This window comes from Pipistrellus hanaki (assembly GCF_964339955.1).
Source record: "Pipistrellus hanaki genome assembly, chromosome: 2".
Lineage (NCBI taxonomy): Eukaryota > Metazoa > Chordata > Mammalia > Chiroptera > Vespertilionidae > Pipistrellus > Pipistrellus hanaki.
The window spans coordinates 49,912,192-49,931,657 of NC_140504.1; the positions used below are offsets into that span (position 1 = coordinate 49,912,192).

At 47.0% G+C, this 19,466-nt stretch overlaps 1 protein-coding gene across 8 annotated transcripts in view; it reads right to left on the reverse strand.

The window, feature by feature from the left end:
* Positions 1 to 7,934: 7,934 nt before the first annotated feature.
* Positions 7,935 to 19,466, reverse strand: part of RUBCN (rubicon autophagy regulator) — a 68,108-nt gene continuing 56,576 nt past the window's right edge. For all 8 annotated transcript variants that reach the window (XM_084871548.1, XM_084871546.1, XM_084871545.1 and 5 more), the window contains 9 exons: positions 17,325 to 17,388; positions 15,899 to 16,031; positions 14,546 to 14,691; positions 13,977 to 14,041; positions 13,296 to 13,534; positions 12,719 to 12,780; positions 12,127 to 12,280; positions 10,891 to 10,984; positions 7,935 to 10,662 (listed from right to left, as the gene is read on the reverse strand). In XM_084871548.1, the coding sequence (XP_084727674.1) occupies positions 10,484 to 10,662; positions 10,891 to 10,984; positions 12,127 to 12,280; positions 12,719 to 12,780; positions 13,296 to 13,534; positions 13,977 to 14,041; positions 14,546 to 14,691; positions 15,899 to 16,031; positions 17,325 to 17,388 (1,136 nt within the window). In that variant the 3' untranslated portion in view covers positions 7,935 to 10,483. The remainder of the gene's footprint in view (positions 10,663 to 10,890; positions 10,985 to 12,126; positions 12,281 to 12,718; positions 12,781 to 13,295; positions 13,535 to 13,976; positions 14,042 to 14,545; positions 14,692 to 15,898; positions 16,032 to 17,324; positions 17,389 to 19,466) is intronic.

Below are 19,466 nucleotides of genomic sequence, written 5' to 3' on the forward strand. Positions count from 1 at the left end.
CCCCCTACCGGGGATGTGCCCGCAACCAAGGTACATGCCTTTGACTGGAATCGAACCTGGGACCTTTCAGTCCGCAGACCAACGCTCTATCCACTGAGCCAAACAGGTTTCAGCTAATTTAAAAGATCTTAATTGAGCCCAGCTCATGTGGCTCAGTGGTTGAGTGTTGTCCCATAAACCAGGAGGTCACAGTTTGATTCCCGGTCAGGGCACCTGCCAAGGTTTCAGGCTCGATCCCCGGTGAGAGGAGTGCAGGAGGCAACCTATTGATGTATCTCTCTCATCACTGATGTTTCTTTCTCTATCTCCCTCTCCCTTCCTCTCTGAAATTAATAAAAACATATTAAGAAAAAGAATCCTGGGGTTCACATTGAGCTCCCACAGGGTCCATGGGCCAGAAGAAAGTTACTGTTTCTAACAGTCCTGATTGATACTATCAGAAAAATGACAGTACAGTAAGGGAAAGGAAGTCTACCTCCATAGTGACCAAGAACCCATTCACTCACTCACTCATTCATTCATTCATTCATTTTGTTCTATGGAGTGACACTCTGAGCCAGATACCATGGTGGATCATGGAGATACATTCCACTGTGCTGTGCCTCGTCCCCGCCCCCCAACCTGCTCCCCACCTTCCAGGAGTTCCGTCTAGTGAACAGAGCATCATTATACTACAGGTAACCAGAATGTCACCGTACTGAGAGGTAAGCACTGCGCGGCAGTTAGGCGGAGAGAGCCACAGGGCTGGGAGCGGGCAGGGAGCCCTCAGAGAAGGGCTTCGGAGGCCCCGCTGAAGTGGCTCCTCTGTGACCATCCCACCGGCTTCAGACCGAGAGGCTAGTAAAGGGACGAGTTGAGGAGCCAGGAAGAGGCCCACAGGGCTGGTTGAAGAACCCAACGCTAATAATTTGCACGCCTCCAGAGCAATACTCTTCAAACATGTTTACAATTGTATGTTGAAGAGGGTGAGCACTGCTGGGGAAGAGGGAGGAAGGGGGGCACAGGGCAGCCTTCTCCTCCCCGCTACGGTTCCCAACAATCCTGCTCCAACCCCAAACTCAGCAAAGCTGAAGCCCTGTCCTTCCCCAAAAGTCCTTTGTCACAAAGCATTTAATTACATGTCTGTTATTACCTAAGCATGTCCCTTCAGGCTCCACCCTCAATATATTCCCACCACTGACATCTAGCATTTTACCAAAGAAGTTCCAGTAAACACAACTTTAAAATATATATATGATTTCAGAGAGGAAGGGAGAGGGAGAGAAATATCAATGATGAGAAAGAATTATAGATTGACTGCCTCCTGCATGCCCCCACCCCCCCACCACCACCGGGGATCAAGACCGCAACCCAGGTATGTGCCCTGACCTGGAATTGAACCGTGACCTCCTGGTTCATAGGTCAATACTCAACCACTGAGCCACACCAGCCGGGCTGGTGAATACAGCTTTATCCATCATTGCATCCCCAGGGATGTTTGAGCAAACCTAACAGGTTGGTGCATGACAGTTGCCCAGTTAATCTGGATCTGGGTTTGTCACACCACCTTCCCCCTTCCCATCCTCCCTCCGCAATAGTGCACATTCTAGAGCCCCATGTTATCTCTACTCACAGGAACCTCTAGACACTCCTCTGGACGCCCCAACCAAAACAGACCTTCCTGGGTTAATCACCAAAGGTCATCTTACAAATATAAAGATGGATACACTGAGAAGCCACACTAGCAAGTGCTTAGTATGAGTCTGAATAAATGGATTACTTAATTAGTGAGTTAGTAAATATTAACCCCAAAGAGATAGATCATGCCAGGGACACAAATGAATGAATGAATGAATGAACAAATGAACTAATAAAAGAAAGAGACCTAACTAGTTTGGCTAATGGATAGAGTATTGGCCTGCAGATCGAGAGGTCCCAGGTTTGATTCCGGTCAAGGGCATGTATCTTGGTTGCTGGCACATCCCCAGTAGGAGGTGAGCAGGAGGCAGCTGATGGATGTTTCTCTGTCATTGATGTTTCTAACTCTCTATCTCTCTCCTTTCCTCTCTGTAAAAAAAAAAAAAAAAAAAAAAAAATCAATAAAATATATTCAAAGAAAGAAAGAAAGAAAGAGAGAGAGAGAGAGAGAGAGAAAGGGAAGGAGGGAAGGAGGGAGGAAGAAAAGGAGGGAGGGAGGGAGGGAGAGAGGGAGGAAGGAAGGAAGGAAGGAAGGAAGGAAGGAAGGAAGGAAGAAAGAAAGAAGGAAAGAAAGAAAGAAGGAAAGAAAGATACTAGAGGCTTGGGTCCCTTTGACCAGCTAACCGGGCTCCTCACCTGTCTCCCAGTTTGGGGCCACAGGACTCAGCCAGAGCAGGAGTAGGAGAAGCAGCCACATGGCTGCAGGCATCAAGCAGAAATCAAGTGTTTCAGGGACCAAAGCGGAAGCTTTTAATACCCCATTCCAGTATGCTCATTTGGCATCTGCACCCCTGGGGAGGAGCCAGCTGACACCCGGGCAGAGGGTGGGGAGTTGTGGCACCAAGACAGTGGCACAGGTGTCCCAGCTGCTTGGAATAGTTTGCCCAAGCAGAGGTAATACAAGCAAAACAAACAAAAAACAAGGGCCTATTTTTCCATCTCTTGGTGTCTTCAGGCCTGTGAGAGAAGCAGAGAAATCAGAGTGATATTGCTGTCAAGGACTTGGGAGAGCATCTAGTCTGACCCTCCCATTTTATAGCTGAGGATACTGAGGCCCAAATAAGACAGAGTCACCCATTCCCACACAGCTTGAACACTGTAAAGCTGAGGTGAGAACTCCAATCTCCTTGCTCCCACTCCAGCATTCTTTCAACAAAATGCAGTGGAGGTGCCCAGCTGGCATGGCTCAGTGGTTGAGCATCGACCTATGAACCAGGAGGTCACGGTTTGATTCTGGTCAGGGCACATGCTTGGCTTGTGAGCTCACTCCCACTGGGGAGCATTGCAGAAGGCAGTTGATCAATGATTCTCATTTTTGTTGTTTATATATCTCTCTCCCTCTATGAAATCAATAAAAATATATTTAAAGGGGGGGAGGGCAGGCAGAAGAGGAGAGCTTAATGGCACTGCCCCCCTTTCCTTTCTTCTTGTTTTTAATGGAATATGATGCCTGGAGCTGTGGCAGCCATTCCATAATCAAAGCCCCAAAGACATCACTGAATTACTAAACCAGGGTCACCAATTGCCTATCCAGGGCCTTCTTGGTATGTGAGGAAATAAACCTCCATTTGTTTGCACTTTTAGTTGGAGTTTCTGTAACATGCGAAGCATAACCATGTAGTGATCATCTTTGGAAGCACTTGGGCCAGGCTGGAAAACTCTCAGAGGAGCCGTGGTGGAGACTGTATTCTGCAGGAGGCTGGACACAGGGGTCCACAGAAGTCCCTTCCAGCTCAGAGATTCTGAGGCACCGTGAGATAGGAGATAATCTCTTTGAGTGCAGAGACAGCCTATGAATATTTGCTTCAGGGGGCACAGAAGATTTAGAGGTCTCAGGACTATAAATGCTTTCTATCACTTTGTCACATTTCTAAAACTCATCAATGGATTTAACAAGACTATTTAACATCCATTCTAAACCAACTCTGATGATCCAATAATGAACAAGACAGACACAGTTCTGCCTTCAAGGAACTTCTGTCTAGTGGTAAAAGAGACATATTGTAACTGCTAATTATAATACAACTAGAGGCCCAGTGTACAAAAATTCATGCACTGACGGGGGGAGAGGGAGAGGGCAGGTAGGGGTTGTTCCCTCAGCCCGGTCTGCACCCTCTTGCAGTCTAAGACCCCTCAGGGGATGTCTGACTGAGGGCTTCGGCCAGCTTCCCTGGGGTATTGGGCCTAAGCCATTAGTCAGACATCTTAAAAAAAAAAAAATTATTGATTAAGATATCACATTAGAGGGAATAAATAGTAGATTCAATGAAGCAGAGTATCAAATCAGAAATTTGGAAGATAAGGAAGCAGAAAACATACAATTAGAAAAGCAAAAAGAAAAAAAAATTTTTTTTTTAAATGAAGATAGTTAGCCAAGACCGGCTTGGCTCAGTGCGTAGAGCATCGACCTGCAGACTTGGTATCACATAACTGTCCTCATCCCCCCATTCCCATCCCAAACCCTTCCCCATGTGTGCCCCACCCCCCTGTTGTCTGTGACCACTGGTTAGGCTTATATGCATGCATACAAGTCCTTGTCAGACATCCTTAGCACTGCCATGGAGGTGTGAGAGGCTCTCGCCATGGCTGCTACACTGGCCAGCTATGAGTTGGCTTCTGGCTGAGTGGCGCTCCCCCTGTGGAAGTGCATTGACCACCAGGGGGCAACCCTGCATTGAGCATCTGTTCCCTGGTGGTCAATGTGCGTCATAGTGACCAGTTGTTCCTGGTTGTTCTGCCATTAGGGTCAATTTGCATATCACCCTTTTATTATAATATTAGAGGCCTGGTGCACGAAATTCATGCATGGGAGAGGGGTGGTGGTGTCCCTCAGCCCAGTCTGCACCCTCTACAATCTGGGACCCCTCAAGGAATGTCCGACTGCCTGTTTAAACGGGCATTTGGACATCCGTCTCACAATCCAGGACTGCTGGCTCACAACTTCTCTCCTGCCTGCCTTCCAGCCTGATCACCCCCTACCCACTCCCATGCCAGCCTGATTGATGTCTAACTTCTCCCCTGCCAGCCTGTTTGCCCCCAACTTCCCTCCTCTGCAGTCCTGGTCACCCCTAACTGCTCTCCCCTGCAGGGTTGATCACCCCCAACTGCCCTACCTTGCAGGCCTGGTGCCTCCTAACTGCCCTCTCCTGCTGGCACCTTGTGTAGCCATCTGTGTCCACATGGGGGCAGGATCTTTGACCATATGGGGGCAGCCATCTTGTATGTTGGAGTGAAGGTCAATCTGCATATTACTCTTTTATTAGATAGGATAGAGACCTGGTGCACGGGTGGGGGCCAGCTGATTTGCCCTGAAGAATGTCCCAGATCAGGGTGGGGGTTCCCTTGGGGTGTGGGACAGCCTGGGTAAGGGGTCTGTTGTGGTTTGCAAGCCAGCCACGCCCCCTGGCAACCCAAGCAGAGTCCCTGATATCTGGAATTTATATATGGCCTTTATAACCATCATTTTAATGGTTGCATCTATTTTTTTATATTTTCCATTATTAACTTTTCAGTCTTATAAATTATGCTGCAGTAAATGTTCTATGATTCTTTGTATTCCAGCTCTGACATGGTGTCTAGAACACAGAAACATATGAAGCATTCAATAGATGTTTATTTGGGGTGGATTGGTGGATGGATGGATGGATGGATGGGTGGATGGGTGGGTGGATGGATGCTAGGCTAGCAATATAAACCAGTGGTCCTTTGAACAGTCCTCTCACTCTTGGCCTATGAAGATCTCAAGTCTAAGTTAAATGTGTAGAAGAGAAACGTGAGAACTTCCTGGAAATCAAGGTCTGGCTCCCTGTGAACCACACCTAGTTTGTAACAATAAACAAAGGTCCTTGGAACAAAGTAAAGATGGTGTACTGTAAGCTACGGTAGTTCCCTACCTCTGGCTGGCACACATTTTGGATATTTTTTCAGTTTCAACAGTCTTTCCCATGGCTTTACTTTTCTCAGCTTACCTTTTAGATAAGATTTTAAATACCTAGGTCGCTTTTAGGACATACAAATATCATCAGCTCTCCTAGTTTTAGTTCCTGGCAAGGAAAAAGCTGGCAGTTTAATAATAAAGTGAGTGAAGGACATTTGGAATGTTATCTACTCTGATCATGACTGCTGGAGAAAACAAAACAGAAATCGTTGCAAAAAAAGAAGCCGAGGGATGCGAACACTTTCATCACTTCAAAATGTGGGAGAGTAACCACTGCAGAGATTTGGTGGTAAGAGATAAGACAGCTCAGAGGGGAGCTTGTCAGAGCCAAGGTTGGAACACCTTCTGTCCCTTGTCTCACTTTTGATCATTTCTATACCCACCGAGAGGCAGGGAGGGGAAAACATGATCAAGAACAGAATAAGCCCCAGTGGTTCTCCCACTCTCCAGGAAGAATCATGTCTATTTTTATAGAAAGTTAATGAATAGTTGAACTTGGCTTAACTTGGAAGGGTTTGTGCTGGGTCTTCGGGGTGATCACTGAGTTTCTGCATAGGAAGGGCTGCTGAGTTTAGAGTGACTAAAGAGGACAGGTGTTTGACAGTGGTCAGTCAGGGCCACTGCTGCAGCCAAAGCATCCTTATCAGCAAGGACCCTATTTCATCTGTCCATTTGCTTCCACATAGGACAGTTCCTTATTTGAAAGGCCACCTGGCAAGTCATTCATTCATTCCATTCATTCACTTGTTTGTTGCTCTAATCTCTAAATAACAAGATTGTGTGAGAAGTGATCTAACAGGAGGTTTAGTGAGTGTCTGGGGCTCACACAGGGTGAGTACAGTAGAATGCTGCTGGGGAAGGCCAGGATGTAGCTGAGTTAGCTCTTGAAAGGAGGAAAGATCAAGGTATATTTGAGAACCTGCTAGTGGTTCAGGGAATGTCAAGAGCTCTGGCTAGGAAGCTGCAGTGTGGCCATGTACTGAAGATTCGCTATGTGCCAGGGGAAGGGACCAAACTTTATCATATGGGGAGAGAATACTGATTTTAGGCAAGAGAGTGTGACCCCGCGGTAAAGCTTTCTGTCCTCCCACTCTTCATCCACACTGTGGAGGGCAACAGGTTCCCAAATAGTTGATGGCTGATTCAATAGGAAAAGACTGGCATGGCTGGAGATGGTTGAGATGTAAGAAAAGAACCTGATTTGTGTGCTAGTGGTAGAAAAGGAATGAGATAGATTTAATTTAAAGAGAGAAGTCAGCTCTAACCAGTTTGGCTCAGTGGATAGAGCGTCGGCCTGTGGACTGAAGGGTTCTAGGTTCGATTCCGGTCAAGGGCATGTACCTTGGTTGCAAGCACATCCCCAGTAGGGAGTGTGCAGGAGGCAGCTGATTGATGTTTCTCTCTCCTTGATGTTTCTAACTCTCTATCCCTTTCCCTTCCTCTCTGTAAAAAATCAATAAAATACATTTAAGCGAGAGAGAGAGAGAGAGAGAGAGAGAGAGAGAGAGAGAGAGAGAGGGATATCAATTGAACTTAATGATGGGTAGTAGGAAGGAGATAGTATTTACTAGCCCAACATGCCACCTGACTCAGAGAGGGAGGGGTCGAAGACAAGTAAACTTAGAAACGGGTGAATAATGATTAGGTTTGGGGAAAAAGGATGTTTCATATTCATCTCAGATTTGAGTGTTCCTTTGAGGCTCTTTTGGTTGGAGGTGAGTAAGGGTCGTGCAGGGGAACATGCTCAGAAAGCTGCAGGGTGGAGCTGGAGCTCCATGGGCCACAAGGAGAAACTCAGAGCCAGCTGTCAATGGAAGTGGGGACTAAGGCTCCTAAGACAGGAGTGGAGAACATCATTTGGTCTGGCCCTGCCAAGGCATTAGGGGTGAGTTAATTAAAAGTTTGACCAAATATAGCAGGCTAATTTTGTATGGCCCTCAAATGATGTTGTAAATATTCAAATGGCCCTTGGCAGAAAATAGGTTCCCCACCCCTGGCCTAAGATGTTGTGGAGAGGAAGACATGCCTCACCATAAGTGACAGTTACGGCACGGGGATGGACAGCGGGCACAGCCGTACACTGGGAAGGACTATGTGCCACACAAAGAAACAGAAATCTGGAGAGGCGACATGATCTGTGCAAAGTCCCCTAGCAAGTCAGTGACGAAGCATCGAACCCCCTTTTCCTGACCTGGAAGATCCAGGTTCCTGGCATTCTCACAGACAGCGCCTGAAGTTTCAGATGCGCCCTCCTTACAGTAGATGTCCATACTTGACGACCATTTCCTGAGAGTTGAGGCAGGCAAATAAAAGGCAGATCTTTGTTTCCTTAGTTTATTAAAGAGGACAATGAGCTGTTAGGTACGTGTGAATTACAGTAAGTAGGAATCCAGTTCAGAACATGAGCTGTATACACAGAACATCTCCATTTAGACTCTTGCTCCTTTTATGTTAATTTAACAAAAAGCTCTAAAGAATTAGAGGAGAAAGTCAATTGCAGCTTCATGTAAGTGGAAAATAATTGCCTTCCACTCTTCTGCTGTGCCTTGAATCTCGTCTCCACCTAGTAAGCAAACGTTTTCCCCTTTATTTACAGAAAAGAATACTTCCTCCCTCCCATTTCATTCAGAAGGAACTCTCTTCAGTGCATTCAAAGCGTCTCCCCGCAAGAGCGGGACTCTCAGATACTGGTTAGTTGCAAAGTGCTTTCAAAATATCCCACCCTCCTTCCCCTCTCTCCCTCACTCTCCAATAAATAAATAAGTGGGTCTTTGGACAGTGATGACAGCAGAGCGTCAGGGTCACTAAAACAGAGACGCAACCTAACGGGACGGGGCGGGGAGGTGAAGGGGATAGGCGAGAACCCAGCAGCAGGTGAGGCTGCTGAGCTCGGCTTTGGAACCGGCTTTGGAACCAGTGTCAGCATTCTCCGTCCTCTGATCCTATGCGAATATGAAACAGGCAGCGCAGAAAGGAGAGGACGCCTCTCCTCCAGTGTAGTGACGTGGAATGAGGAGCTGGATTTGTCCTGTCAACCAGAATTGGAAGCGGAGCTCGCCCTTTTTACAAACCCCTCAATCGGAATCTCGGGCTTCGTGAGCCTTGAGTTTTATGGGCTCGTTTCCCAAACTCTGTGAAGGACAAGAGAGCTGCTGGTCAGTCCTTCGAAACAGGGCTGGTCTGGAGGCCTTGGCTTTCAGAGGCTCCTCCACGAGTTGAAGGGAGAACAGCCTCAGGGTCTTCCAAGCTTGAGGCAGAGGGACCAACGCCACTGGTGCATACGTCTTGGCCCCCATTGCCCCGATGGTTACCGTACAGTCCCTGCTACTTCCCGTGAGACTCCTGGTTGCCTCCAGCTCAGGCACTTATCAGCTTCCACCAACTGTGTGCAACTTTCTGTCCAGCTTCCCGGGGCGGCACACACGCCAAGTTTTCCCGACTAGCAAGCGACTATGGAAAGACAGGGACACGGGAAGCGGTCAGTCCCAGAACAAAAATGCTGTGGGTTTTAGGTCACGGAGCTGCCGGCCCTCGGAGCAGCGGCCCTAACCAGTGTTTCAGAAACAGGTCGGGAGCTTCAGCAACTTAAGAACAACCACAAACACACATGGTCCCGTCAGAAACCCCTCCCATCAAACACACATTAAAAAAAGGGGTGTGTGTGTGTGTGTTAAAATTAGTAATATGAAAGGGATCATAAACATACAACTGTCACCAAGCTAAAGTTAAGTGCATAATTGATGTAAAGACTCATACTCACAAACACAAATTGTCCAAGTTCTCTTAACACCGCTAATTGCAGGAAGCTTTTCCCAACTTTGACAAGAAAGAACTAAGGCAAGAGATCAGCCACCAGGGAGAGTCCCAGCTCTGTCACAGGACGGGGAAAGAGAGAACGGAGTTGGGCCCTACTTTTACCCAGAATCACAATGACCACCTGAGAGAGGATGCAGCGGCAAGAAACCCACCAGATGAGATGGCGGATGGGGTTTCTGTCCTCCGTTTAGGATGGCCTTGGGGACTTGTCTGAGCTTGAAAAATCAGACCTGCACCAGAGGTAGGGACCCTATCACCTAAGAGGAGACCGACAGCTCCTCTGACAGAATGAATTCTCCTTCATCGGCCTCACTGATGCTTGGAGTAAGATTATCAATGGGCCCGGCTGAAGTATTAGTTCTGTTCTTCGCTTCAAGCCCATCAGGGTAGATAAAGGAAGTCCGTGAGCGGTTACATCACCTGCACTTAAGACTTCAAGCGAGGAGGCCATGGCTGCCTCTGTGAGGCCTCTGGGCTCCAGGGGAGTGATAATGCCGTCTCCATGGCCTCAAAAGTAGTGGAGTAAGCTGGACAGAGTGTCCACGATGCTGTCCGGCCTCTGCCGCTTCTCCTCAGGGCATGGCCTGCCCTACTTCCAGGACTGGGAGGGAGAGAGCTCCCGCCTGTTTCAGCAGCAAAGGAGAAGTGAGTTGGTTGAGACAGGCCTGGCTCGGAGGCTCCAGAACACAAACAAAATGAAACTGGAAATGACATTTGAGATGCAGCGGCAACCAGATCTGGTCCAAGGGAAGGAGGCCATGGATGTCAGAGAAGTGGGTTCCACTGTCCATTCCCCTGGCAGAGGCCCTGCAAGCTTCCCTCCGGGACCCATGTGTCAGTTCTGATGGGAATTCCTGATACCCACAATGTGTTACAGCGGACTGGACCCCACCAACCCAACCAAGGCTGGCTCTCTACGGACATGAGACAAGTCATTAAAAAATGATAATGATAATAATAAAAATAAAAAAAAAGTGGGGCAAGTCCTTAAAAGGGCGGCTCAGCTCTGCGTTGGGTGGCCCTCGCCCCGGGGCCCAGGGCGTGGCGCGCTCTTCAGGTGGCCTCCAGGATGGCGGCCTCCACGGCCAGCGCTTCCGCGGGCTCCTCCTCGCAGTCTGACGTGTAGGACTCCAGGCTCTGCTTGGCCAGCAGCTCCCGCCGGGCCTGCAGCCGCTCACACCGCGGACAGCTCCCACACTTGAAGCAAGCTTTATGGTAACACGCTTTGCATTCTGTGCGGGGTGGAAAGGTGACAGAGGAGAGCACAGGCTGTATTATCGCGGGCTGGGCGTGAGATGCCGCTATCCCCTTTTCCCACCTCATGGCCCGGGGTGCCTGCGGTCAATGCAGGGAGCTGCCGAGTCAGGCCAGACGCTTACTGGTCGGGGTGGCTGGAGGGAAGCGCATTAGCTTTGTGTTCAGACGTATCTGCCCACCCCACACCTGGCGCCAGCCCTCACCTTCACAGGTCCGGCATTTATGGAGCTCGAAAGGGAAGATGACGTCATCCTCATTCTGACAGAACTCGCAGATGAAGCCCTTGGCTTGGCAGAGCTGGGGAGGAAAGGAACAGGTGGCAAAATGAGGGACAGAACCTGAGGAATTGGCATAAGAAGAGTGGGGAAAATATGAGATTTAAATGGGCTCTCAGTGTTTTCCCACTTTCAGGAAAGAGACCCGCGCTAGACTCGGAAGTTTGACAGGAAAGCTAGGACCAAGCTGGGCAGTTTAGACAAAACTTCAAGGTGGAGATGAGAGGCACGAGTTTCAGAAACTCCACCCATGAGTATGGCTCCCAGTGAAAAGGAGAAAAATGCCTAACAGGCTTCCTAAAGTCAAAATTCCAGTGTGGGTAATGATTTTATCTTGAAACTAGAGGCCCTATGCACAGATTCATGCATTGGTGGGGTCCCTTGGCCTGGCCTGCGGGGATTGGGCTGAAACTAGCCCTCCAACATCCCCCGAAGGGTCCCAGATTGCAAGAGGGCACAGGCCAGGCCAAGAGACCCCACTGGTGCATGATTGGGGTCAGGGAGGGACCATGGAGGGCTACAGGCCTGTCCGGCCATCTTACTCAGTACCGATTGGGGCTAGGGAGGGACTGTGGGAGGGCTCCAGGGCGTGATTGGCCTGTCAAACCCAATCCCAATTGGCCGGACCCCAGCAGCAAGCTAACCTACCAGTAGGAGCATCTGCCCCCTGGTAGTCAGTGCATGTCATAGCAACTGGTCAGACAGTCGAACGGTCAGACACTTAGCATATTAGGCTTTTATATATATAGATAGGAACTAGCCAATTAAGTTAAAATGTGAAGGCAAGAATATTTCTCCAAAATAACACCCAGCCTTGAGTCACATTATAGCTACATCTTTCCAATTACCCTTGACACACAGGATCTCTGCAAATGACCAAGGTTCTCCTCCCACACTGTGGCAATTCTCTGGTGAAGGTCTGCTTAGAACTGCCCAGTTACTCAGGGGCAATGCCAGCACCAAATTCTCTCCTAATTCTTGATTCTTTCCATCTGGATGATTTAGCTATTCATCCTAGGGACAAGCAATCCTGTCCAGTTTCCCTCTCAGAGTTGACAGACCATTTCAACTTCCTGGAACTAAATGGCAAGAACCCCGGGTCCACCCCACAACCTGTATCCCTGGGCGAGGGTCCAGCCACACACTCAAGTGAGACCTTCTTACCATGCATCGCTCCACGTGGGCAGCCCCCGCCCTGGCGAGCTCAGCAAGCCGGGGCCCCAGCTCCCCCTTCCTGGTTGCCGTGAGGTCATTCAGCGAGTACAGGTGGAGATCCTCCGTCAGGTGGCCTGGAACTGCGTCAAAGGAATCCAGAAGGCTACAGGAGGGAAGGGGCGCATGCGGGAGCAGACAGTGAACACCAGAGTAGAAGGATCTCTGTCCATAAGCAGGATAAGGGAAGGGAAGGGGTCCAGGCAGAGGTGAAGACGTGGGCAACACTCAGCCAGCCTACGGGCTCCAGGCCACCCCCACCTTCCCACACTCCCAGGTGTCTGGATGGCAGAAATGAATTTTGATACCCTTTTGCTTGGGATTAATGACAGCTTGCAAAAAGTGGTGGGCCTGCCCTGGAGAGAATCACCACAAGATTTCCCCTTCCAGTGAGAATACAGACAGCGACTGGTTCTCATTTACCTTTTCTGGAGTTTCCTGCAACATCCACCTACCGTCCTTCTACACACAACAAGGGCCAACTGCTGGGACATGTTTCTCTCAGAGACATTACCTCAGCCAGAGGCCTCCATGCAAGACTTACTCTTTGGCCAATCGGCATGTCTTGAACATGTTCTTCATGTGATACAGCTGGATCCGCAGCAGCTGAGGAGGCAGATGTGGCGGTGGTGGGTGGGGGTAAGAAAGGGTATGAAGAGAAGAGAAACAACCATTAGATCAGAACCTTTAAACCCTGAGAGTCCGACCGTTCTCTATACCTGTAACTTAACAGCTCACTTCAGAGCGACCTCCCAATGGCCCCTCTGTTGGATCAGTCTCCCACATCACATACACAGTCAGGAGCCGCTAAGAAATCCAGAATTCAAATTTCCCATCTGAGACCCTATTCTCCACTCACAATATTGTCAGAGAAGGGAGACATCCTGCTGTTGCCACTGAGTGCTATCTATAGCTTCAGAGCTTCCCTGGCAGGTTTCGGATTCTAACTAGATAGACGCCTGGGAAATGGCAACAGGAAGTACACAGAGACAGTATGAACGGTGAGATGTGACAGAAACGACACGGTGACAAAGAGAAGCATGGTGATCTTGGGAAAGTCTGTACAAACACAGGGAGATGTGAAGGGTAATCTATGATGTGACCTTTTTCACGGGTCTTACCCGAACTTGGTTGAGCAGCTTGACCTTCCTGTAGAGGGCGCTGTTGATGTCCTGCACATTGAAGAGAGGATCGTTCCAGATCTTAAGGAGCAGGTCCTTGGAGAAATTGCTGACATAATACTTGCTGAAGTCCCACTTGCGCAGAACCCGGCTGGGGATAGCCATCTGGGCGTTCTCGTGGCAGCACTGACAGAAGTACTTGCCCAAGTACTCACAGTACCGCAGCCGCTTGATATAATCTAGAAAAACCAGGAAGTCAGAAGGTGAGATGGGTCTTTCCCTTCTATAGAAGCTGGTGAAGAGCAGGAGGAATGGACAGGGGGCTCCAGCCACCTCTGCTCAAGCTCCCAGAGTTGGCAGCAACCTAAGTGGTGGGGCCTGTGGCTTCTGCGTACCATCCTGGAGGCACCTCAGAAAACAAACGCTGCCAGCGTTGGTATCCTCCAAGAACCTGGTCAGAAGTACCAATTTTTCTCTGGTGTACACCCCTGGCGAGGTGCTCCTAGACGTAACTCCCCTCTGACTGCCAGTGTTCTTGCCTGGTCCTATCCCTTCCCCTCCGGGCCCCTTTCCTCCTTTTCCCAATTCTGTCTGTCACCTCCTCTTATTACCTCCCTGACCAGATCTCCCTGCCCGAATGAGTGAAAGGGTAAAGCCTTTGGAGCCAGAGAAGATACTCACCAGGTTCTGTCCGGATGCCACATCCCGCACAGCGGTAATTCTGCTTGGCCACGGCAATCTTCCTCCTGCGGAAAGGGGAAGGCAGCGGATTAGCAGATACCAGCAGCATGAGGCCTCCGAGATGAAAAGGATGAGGGTGCACACACAGGGCTCTTGTTAAGGCTGGGAATGGGGGAGCATTCACCGATTTTTTTTTTTAGAATTAGACAAACGGAACCCATTGGGAGAACCGATTAAAACCAAGGATTAAAAGAATTTAGGTCTAGGCAATAATGCTCCTCAATAATGAACCACCCTTTCTGTACAAATGTAAGAGATGAGAAGTAGTAAAGAAGAGAGAACACTAGAAAAGAAAAGCAATCATCCAAGGATAAAATGCTAACTTCCAGGTTGCTCTGTGAAGGAATGGTAGAATTGAGTAAGACTCCCAAGATGGAAATCCTCTCCCGCTGCCTGTTAGAACTGTGTGAGAGGTAAAGTTAGATGCAGAGATAGGAGGTTGAAGAGACAGCCCTGGCAATCCAAAGAGAATGTATCTTTTTTAGGGGACACAGTCTCTGGCTACTCACGTTGGGGCTGGATGAACATTAAAAATTATCTGAGGCCGGGGTGGGGCCCACTCCAGGTTGCCACGGACACGGATACGCAGTTTGTAGATGTCAGCATGCTGCCCATCATCTGGTGAGATGGGCAGTGAGTCAGGGATGGGCAGGAGCTGCAGGAGAAAAGCACAGGGTGATCGAACATAAACAGTTGAGGGAACACAGATGCTTGAACCTTCTGGCCATGAAAGAAGCACAGTCAATGAAAGATTTCAGGAAGATCGTAGGTAAGAGCTTCAGGGAACCTTGAAACCGTGAGACACCAGGCTACTGGAAGTAAGAGCCTTGGTTCCAAGAAGCAAAAGGAACAGGAGCGGCATCCCAGCGTGGGAACACCCACTGCTGATGCTATCCCAGACCCACCCCGGGACTCCTGTGTTCCAGGGTGCTTCATGCCTTACTCAACTGCAGAACAAAGAGAATCTGAAAAATTCGCTTTCTCACGTCTCTCAAAAATGGTCACACACAGGAGGTCTGCCTCTGGGTCTAGTCAGTAGTCATGTGGAATAGGACAGTGGAGGAGCCATTATGTTTGTTTGGTTTTTTTGTTTTGTTTTGTTTGTTTGTATGTGTGTGTGTGTTTTTTTTTTTTTTTTTTTTGTGTGTGTGTGTGTGTGTGTGTGTGTTTTGTTTTGTTTTAATATATTTTATTGATTTTTACAGAGAGGAAGGGAGAGAAGGATAGAGAGCTAGAAATATCGATGAGAGAGAAACAATGACCAGCTGCCTCCTGCACACCCCCTACTGGGATGTGCCCGCAACCAAGGTACATACCCTTGACCAGAATCAAACCTGGGACCCTTCAGTCCACAAACCAATGCTCTATCCACTGAGCCAAATCGGTTTCGGCTGTTTTTTTTTTGTTGTTATTGTTGTTTTTAATTTGAGTTTACTTTTTCTTTAAATGTATTTCTTTATTGATTTCAGAGAGGAAGGAAGAGGGAGAGGAGAGATAGAAACATCAGTGATGAGAGAATCATTGATCAGCTGCCTTCTGGTGTCTCACGGTTTCTACTGGGGATCGAGCCTGCAACCCCGACATGTGCCCTTGGCCAGAATTGAACCTGGGACCCTTGAGTCTGCAACCCAACGCTCTATTCACTGAGCCAAACTGATTAGGGCGCCATTATTTGTTTTGACAATTGCTAGGGGAAACCTAGGTAAACCTTCATTCATCCATTCATTCTTTCAACAAATTTGTAAGAATGGCTTCTGTGAGTAAGGAAGGAAACACATAGGCTCATTCTAGATTGGGGACATGTGACAAAATAGAACAATATCAGAAAGGACAGACGGTGAAGAAAGAGCTGAAGAACCTACCTTCTGAGGGGCATCATGCTCTGGAACTAGCCACTCGAGCTCTGAGGCGGCTGGGAGCTGCATCCCCTCAAATTGCTTCAGGAGCCCCATGGCTACTGCCTCGGCGGACGTGGAGTGGAGAAAGCAGTGGGAGCTGGAAAGAAAAGAATCAAGGAAGGCTGAGCATGGAGAAAAGACAGGAAGATGGAGCCTTCCTTTCGGGACCTGCTACCACACCCAGTGACCTCTGAGCGGAGAGAACACCCACAGCAATCCCAGTCTGCGAGCTTCTTTTCCTGTCATCTTTAGACACATGTGTTTAGTGGAAAATACACTGGTCTTAGAGTCCTGAGACTTAGGCTCATATCCCATTTGTCTGCAATGCACGGCACTGCTCGTTAAGAATTCTGTTTCTCACTTCAGTTTCTCTATACTTCAGTTTCTTTACCGCAAAATGGGGATAATAATGCCTGTTTCAAAATAAAGTGAGTAAATTGCTTTGTGGGATATAAAGAGCTATTGTTACTCCCAAATGAGCTACTACAATGTAGAACCTGTCCAATTTGATTTCACAGTCGGAAATCATGATCACTCTTTTCAATTTGGAGGCCCAGTCTTCTGGGGGCCTCTGGTATGATCTGTTAGGAAAGAAGGAACAACCCATACAGCGAGCTCTGCCTCCACCAGAGCCCACCCTGCTGGAACCATTGATCTTCTGCTCTCTTGGCTTCCCACCATCAGTCAGGCAGGCCCGTCACGTAACCTTGCCTCTTTGTGAATGTGGATGGCTTCATCCATGGTCTTTCCCATCCTCATGCCAAGAACCGGGTTTGTTTAGATACCCTAAGGTTTATTTATTTTTTTCAATCACAGTTTACAGTCAACATCATTTTGTATTAGTTTCAGATATTCAGCATCGTGGTTAGATAATCTTATACATGAAAAGTGATCCCCTGATATTTTAATTACCTACCTAGCACCACCCATAGTTACTACAATATTATTGACTACACTCCTTGTGCTGTATTTTACATCCCCTATTTTAGAACTACCAATTTGTACTTCTTAGACCTAACAAATTCACTTCTGAGTATGTATCTGAAGAAACCTAAAACACTAATCCGAAAGGATTTATGCACCCTTATGTTCACCGTTGTGTTATTTACAATAGCCAAGATATAGAAGCAATCCAAGTGCCCATCAGTAGATGAGTGGATAAGAAAAAGTTGTGATACGTATATACAATGGAATATTGCTCAGCCATTAAAAAAAAAAAGAATGAAATCTAACCATTTGCAACAGCTTGGACATCCTACAGGGTATTGTGCTAAATAAAACAAGTCAGACATTGAAAGGCAAATACCATATGATTTTACTTATACGTGAAACCTAAAAAACAAAATAAATGAACAATGATTTGATTTTATTTTATTTTTAAAGTACTTACAAGGCCTGGGAGGAGGAAATCAAGAGTTTGTTGTTTGAGGCTGTGCTCCTTCTGATGTCAGCATCTAAAGAGAAATCAGAGATGAGGGGAGTAAGGGATAATAACGGAAACCTTTCCAAGCTACTGCAGCTAAGCACTCAGGGTGGCATCTAGGTCTATACTCTATGCGGGATAATAAGCAGCAAGTCCAGGTGAAGCTCTGCACATAATTCATAGTTTGACTCTGTTCAAGTCACAACCAGGCTGAGTTAGTGACAGTAAGCATAGCACTGAGAAGGTCAAAGTGGCTACAAATCCAGGTGAAATAACAAACTCGGACTCCGTGCAAGACAGCGAACAAGAAAAGGAAGCACCCTAAGGCACACAGGGACACACCCAATACCAAGCAGAAAGATGAAACAAATTCCTCCACTCTCTCCCTCATTCTCTAGGTCAAGCCCTCTTAAATAATAAACTCGCAGAGGCAAGCGCTCTATGTAGCTCTTTTCCGTAACAGAATCAATATCTAATACACAACGTGGATCACAGAAGTTGCTCATTAAATGTATATGGAATTGGAACTTTTCTCCTAACATCTGCTCACTATTACTATTAACTCTGAATGTGAGAAGCCTTTCCGTATCCTTAAGAAAAGCTTCACGGAAAGGTTTCCTTCCTGTCGGGCAGTAAAGAATGTCTCAGGGAAGAAGAGAATTTCCCTGAGGCTTGGCAACTCCCCGGAGATGCTTGAAAGGCAACAAATTTGCACAAAGCTGTCATTCAACATGATCTTTAGGCATAATTACAGAAAACTACAGCAGACTTTTCATCACATATTTCTGATAAAGGATGTTGAAGAGGGTTTCTAATAATGATATGTCTGGACCTCCAGAGACCTCATCTACCCAAACACTTTAATGGGGAGGAATGTGAAATATAGCAGTCATGTCCAAGAAAGGCAAATGGAATCTATTCAGTCATGAAAACAAGGCTGTTCAGATAAATCTAATGCATCATTTCCTTTGATGCCCAATGAAAAGAGCTTCTTTTCCTGATTAAACCTACACAATGATCAATCTACTGCATTCAAGCCTCTCAGTAGAGCTCACATGACATCACTCTGCACTTGGCTATGAGTAGCTCAATTGTTCTCCACATTTCCTCTCTATATATTTTTTGCATGTATCATGTGAGAAAACGAGACTGTATCTAATTCTTCTGTTTGGCCCTAAAACACTTAACACAGGCTCTGTATACAAGTATATATTGTATTTAAATAATATTCCTAACAAAGTAATGTCTTCAAAGCTATAAATACAAGAGAACAGAATTAAAATCTGTCAATTTTTAAATGCTTTCTAAGCATAGTAAAACTCAAGAAAGAAACAGCATTTTTAACACAAAAAAAAGAAAAAAAAGAAACAGCATTTTTTATTATTAAACAACAAATTTTATTTTATTTAATGAATAAGTTCACATATATCATAATTATCTGCCTGAATTTGCACTATCAAAATCCAGATCCCAATATGCTGCTAGTTGTCTATTCCATTCTAAATAGTGCTAATGAAGGAGAAAAAAATACTAGACATAGCAAACTTTCATGGACCATTTGGTTTGTACCATTTATATGTAACTAACACTTACATTGTCTTGGATTGTGCTTACATCTTGCCTTATCCTTAAAAATCCTCAGAGTGTTTTGTATGTAATAGGTTTTTAGAAACCATTTCCCAACTAAATGATTAATTGACTAAAAGCAAAAAAGCAAACTTTAGCTTATTTGGCAGTGATGAAAAAGGAAAAATGAGAGCTCTTAGGCAGATATCCATGAATAAAGAGTTAACTAATGTTGTTACTTTATGGCCAGGCTATTAAACAGCAGAGGAGAGGTGATTGATATTTCATGATTGCTATAGAAACCATCATCTTCATAAAAACTATTCAGCAATTCTTTATACTCATACTTCATCACATTTCTCCTTCTCCTCCTTCTTCTTCTTCTTCTTCTTCTCCTCCTCCTCCTCCTCCTCCTCCTCCTCCTCCTCCTCCTCCTCCTCCTCCTCCTTCTTCTTCTTCTTCTTCTTCTTCTTCTTCTTCTTCTTCTTCTTCCTGCTCCTCCTCCTCTTCTTCCTCCTGCTCCTCTTCCTTCTCTTCCTCCTC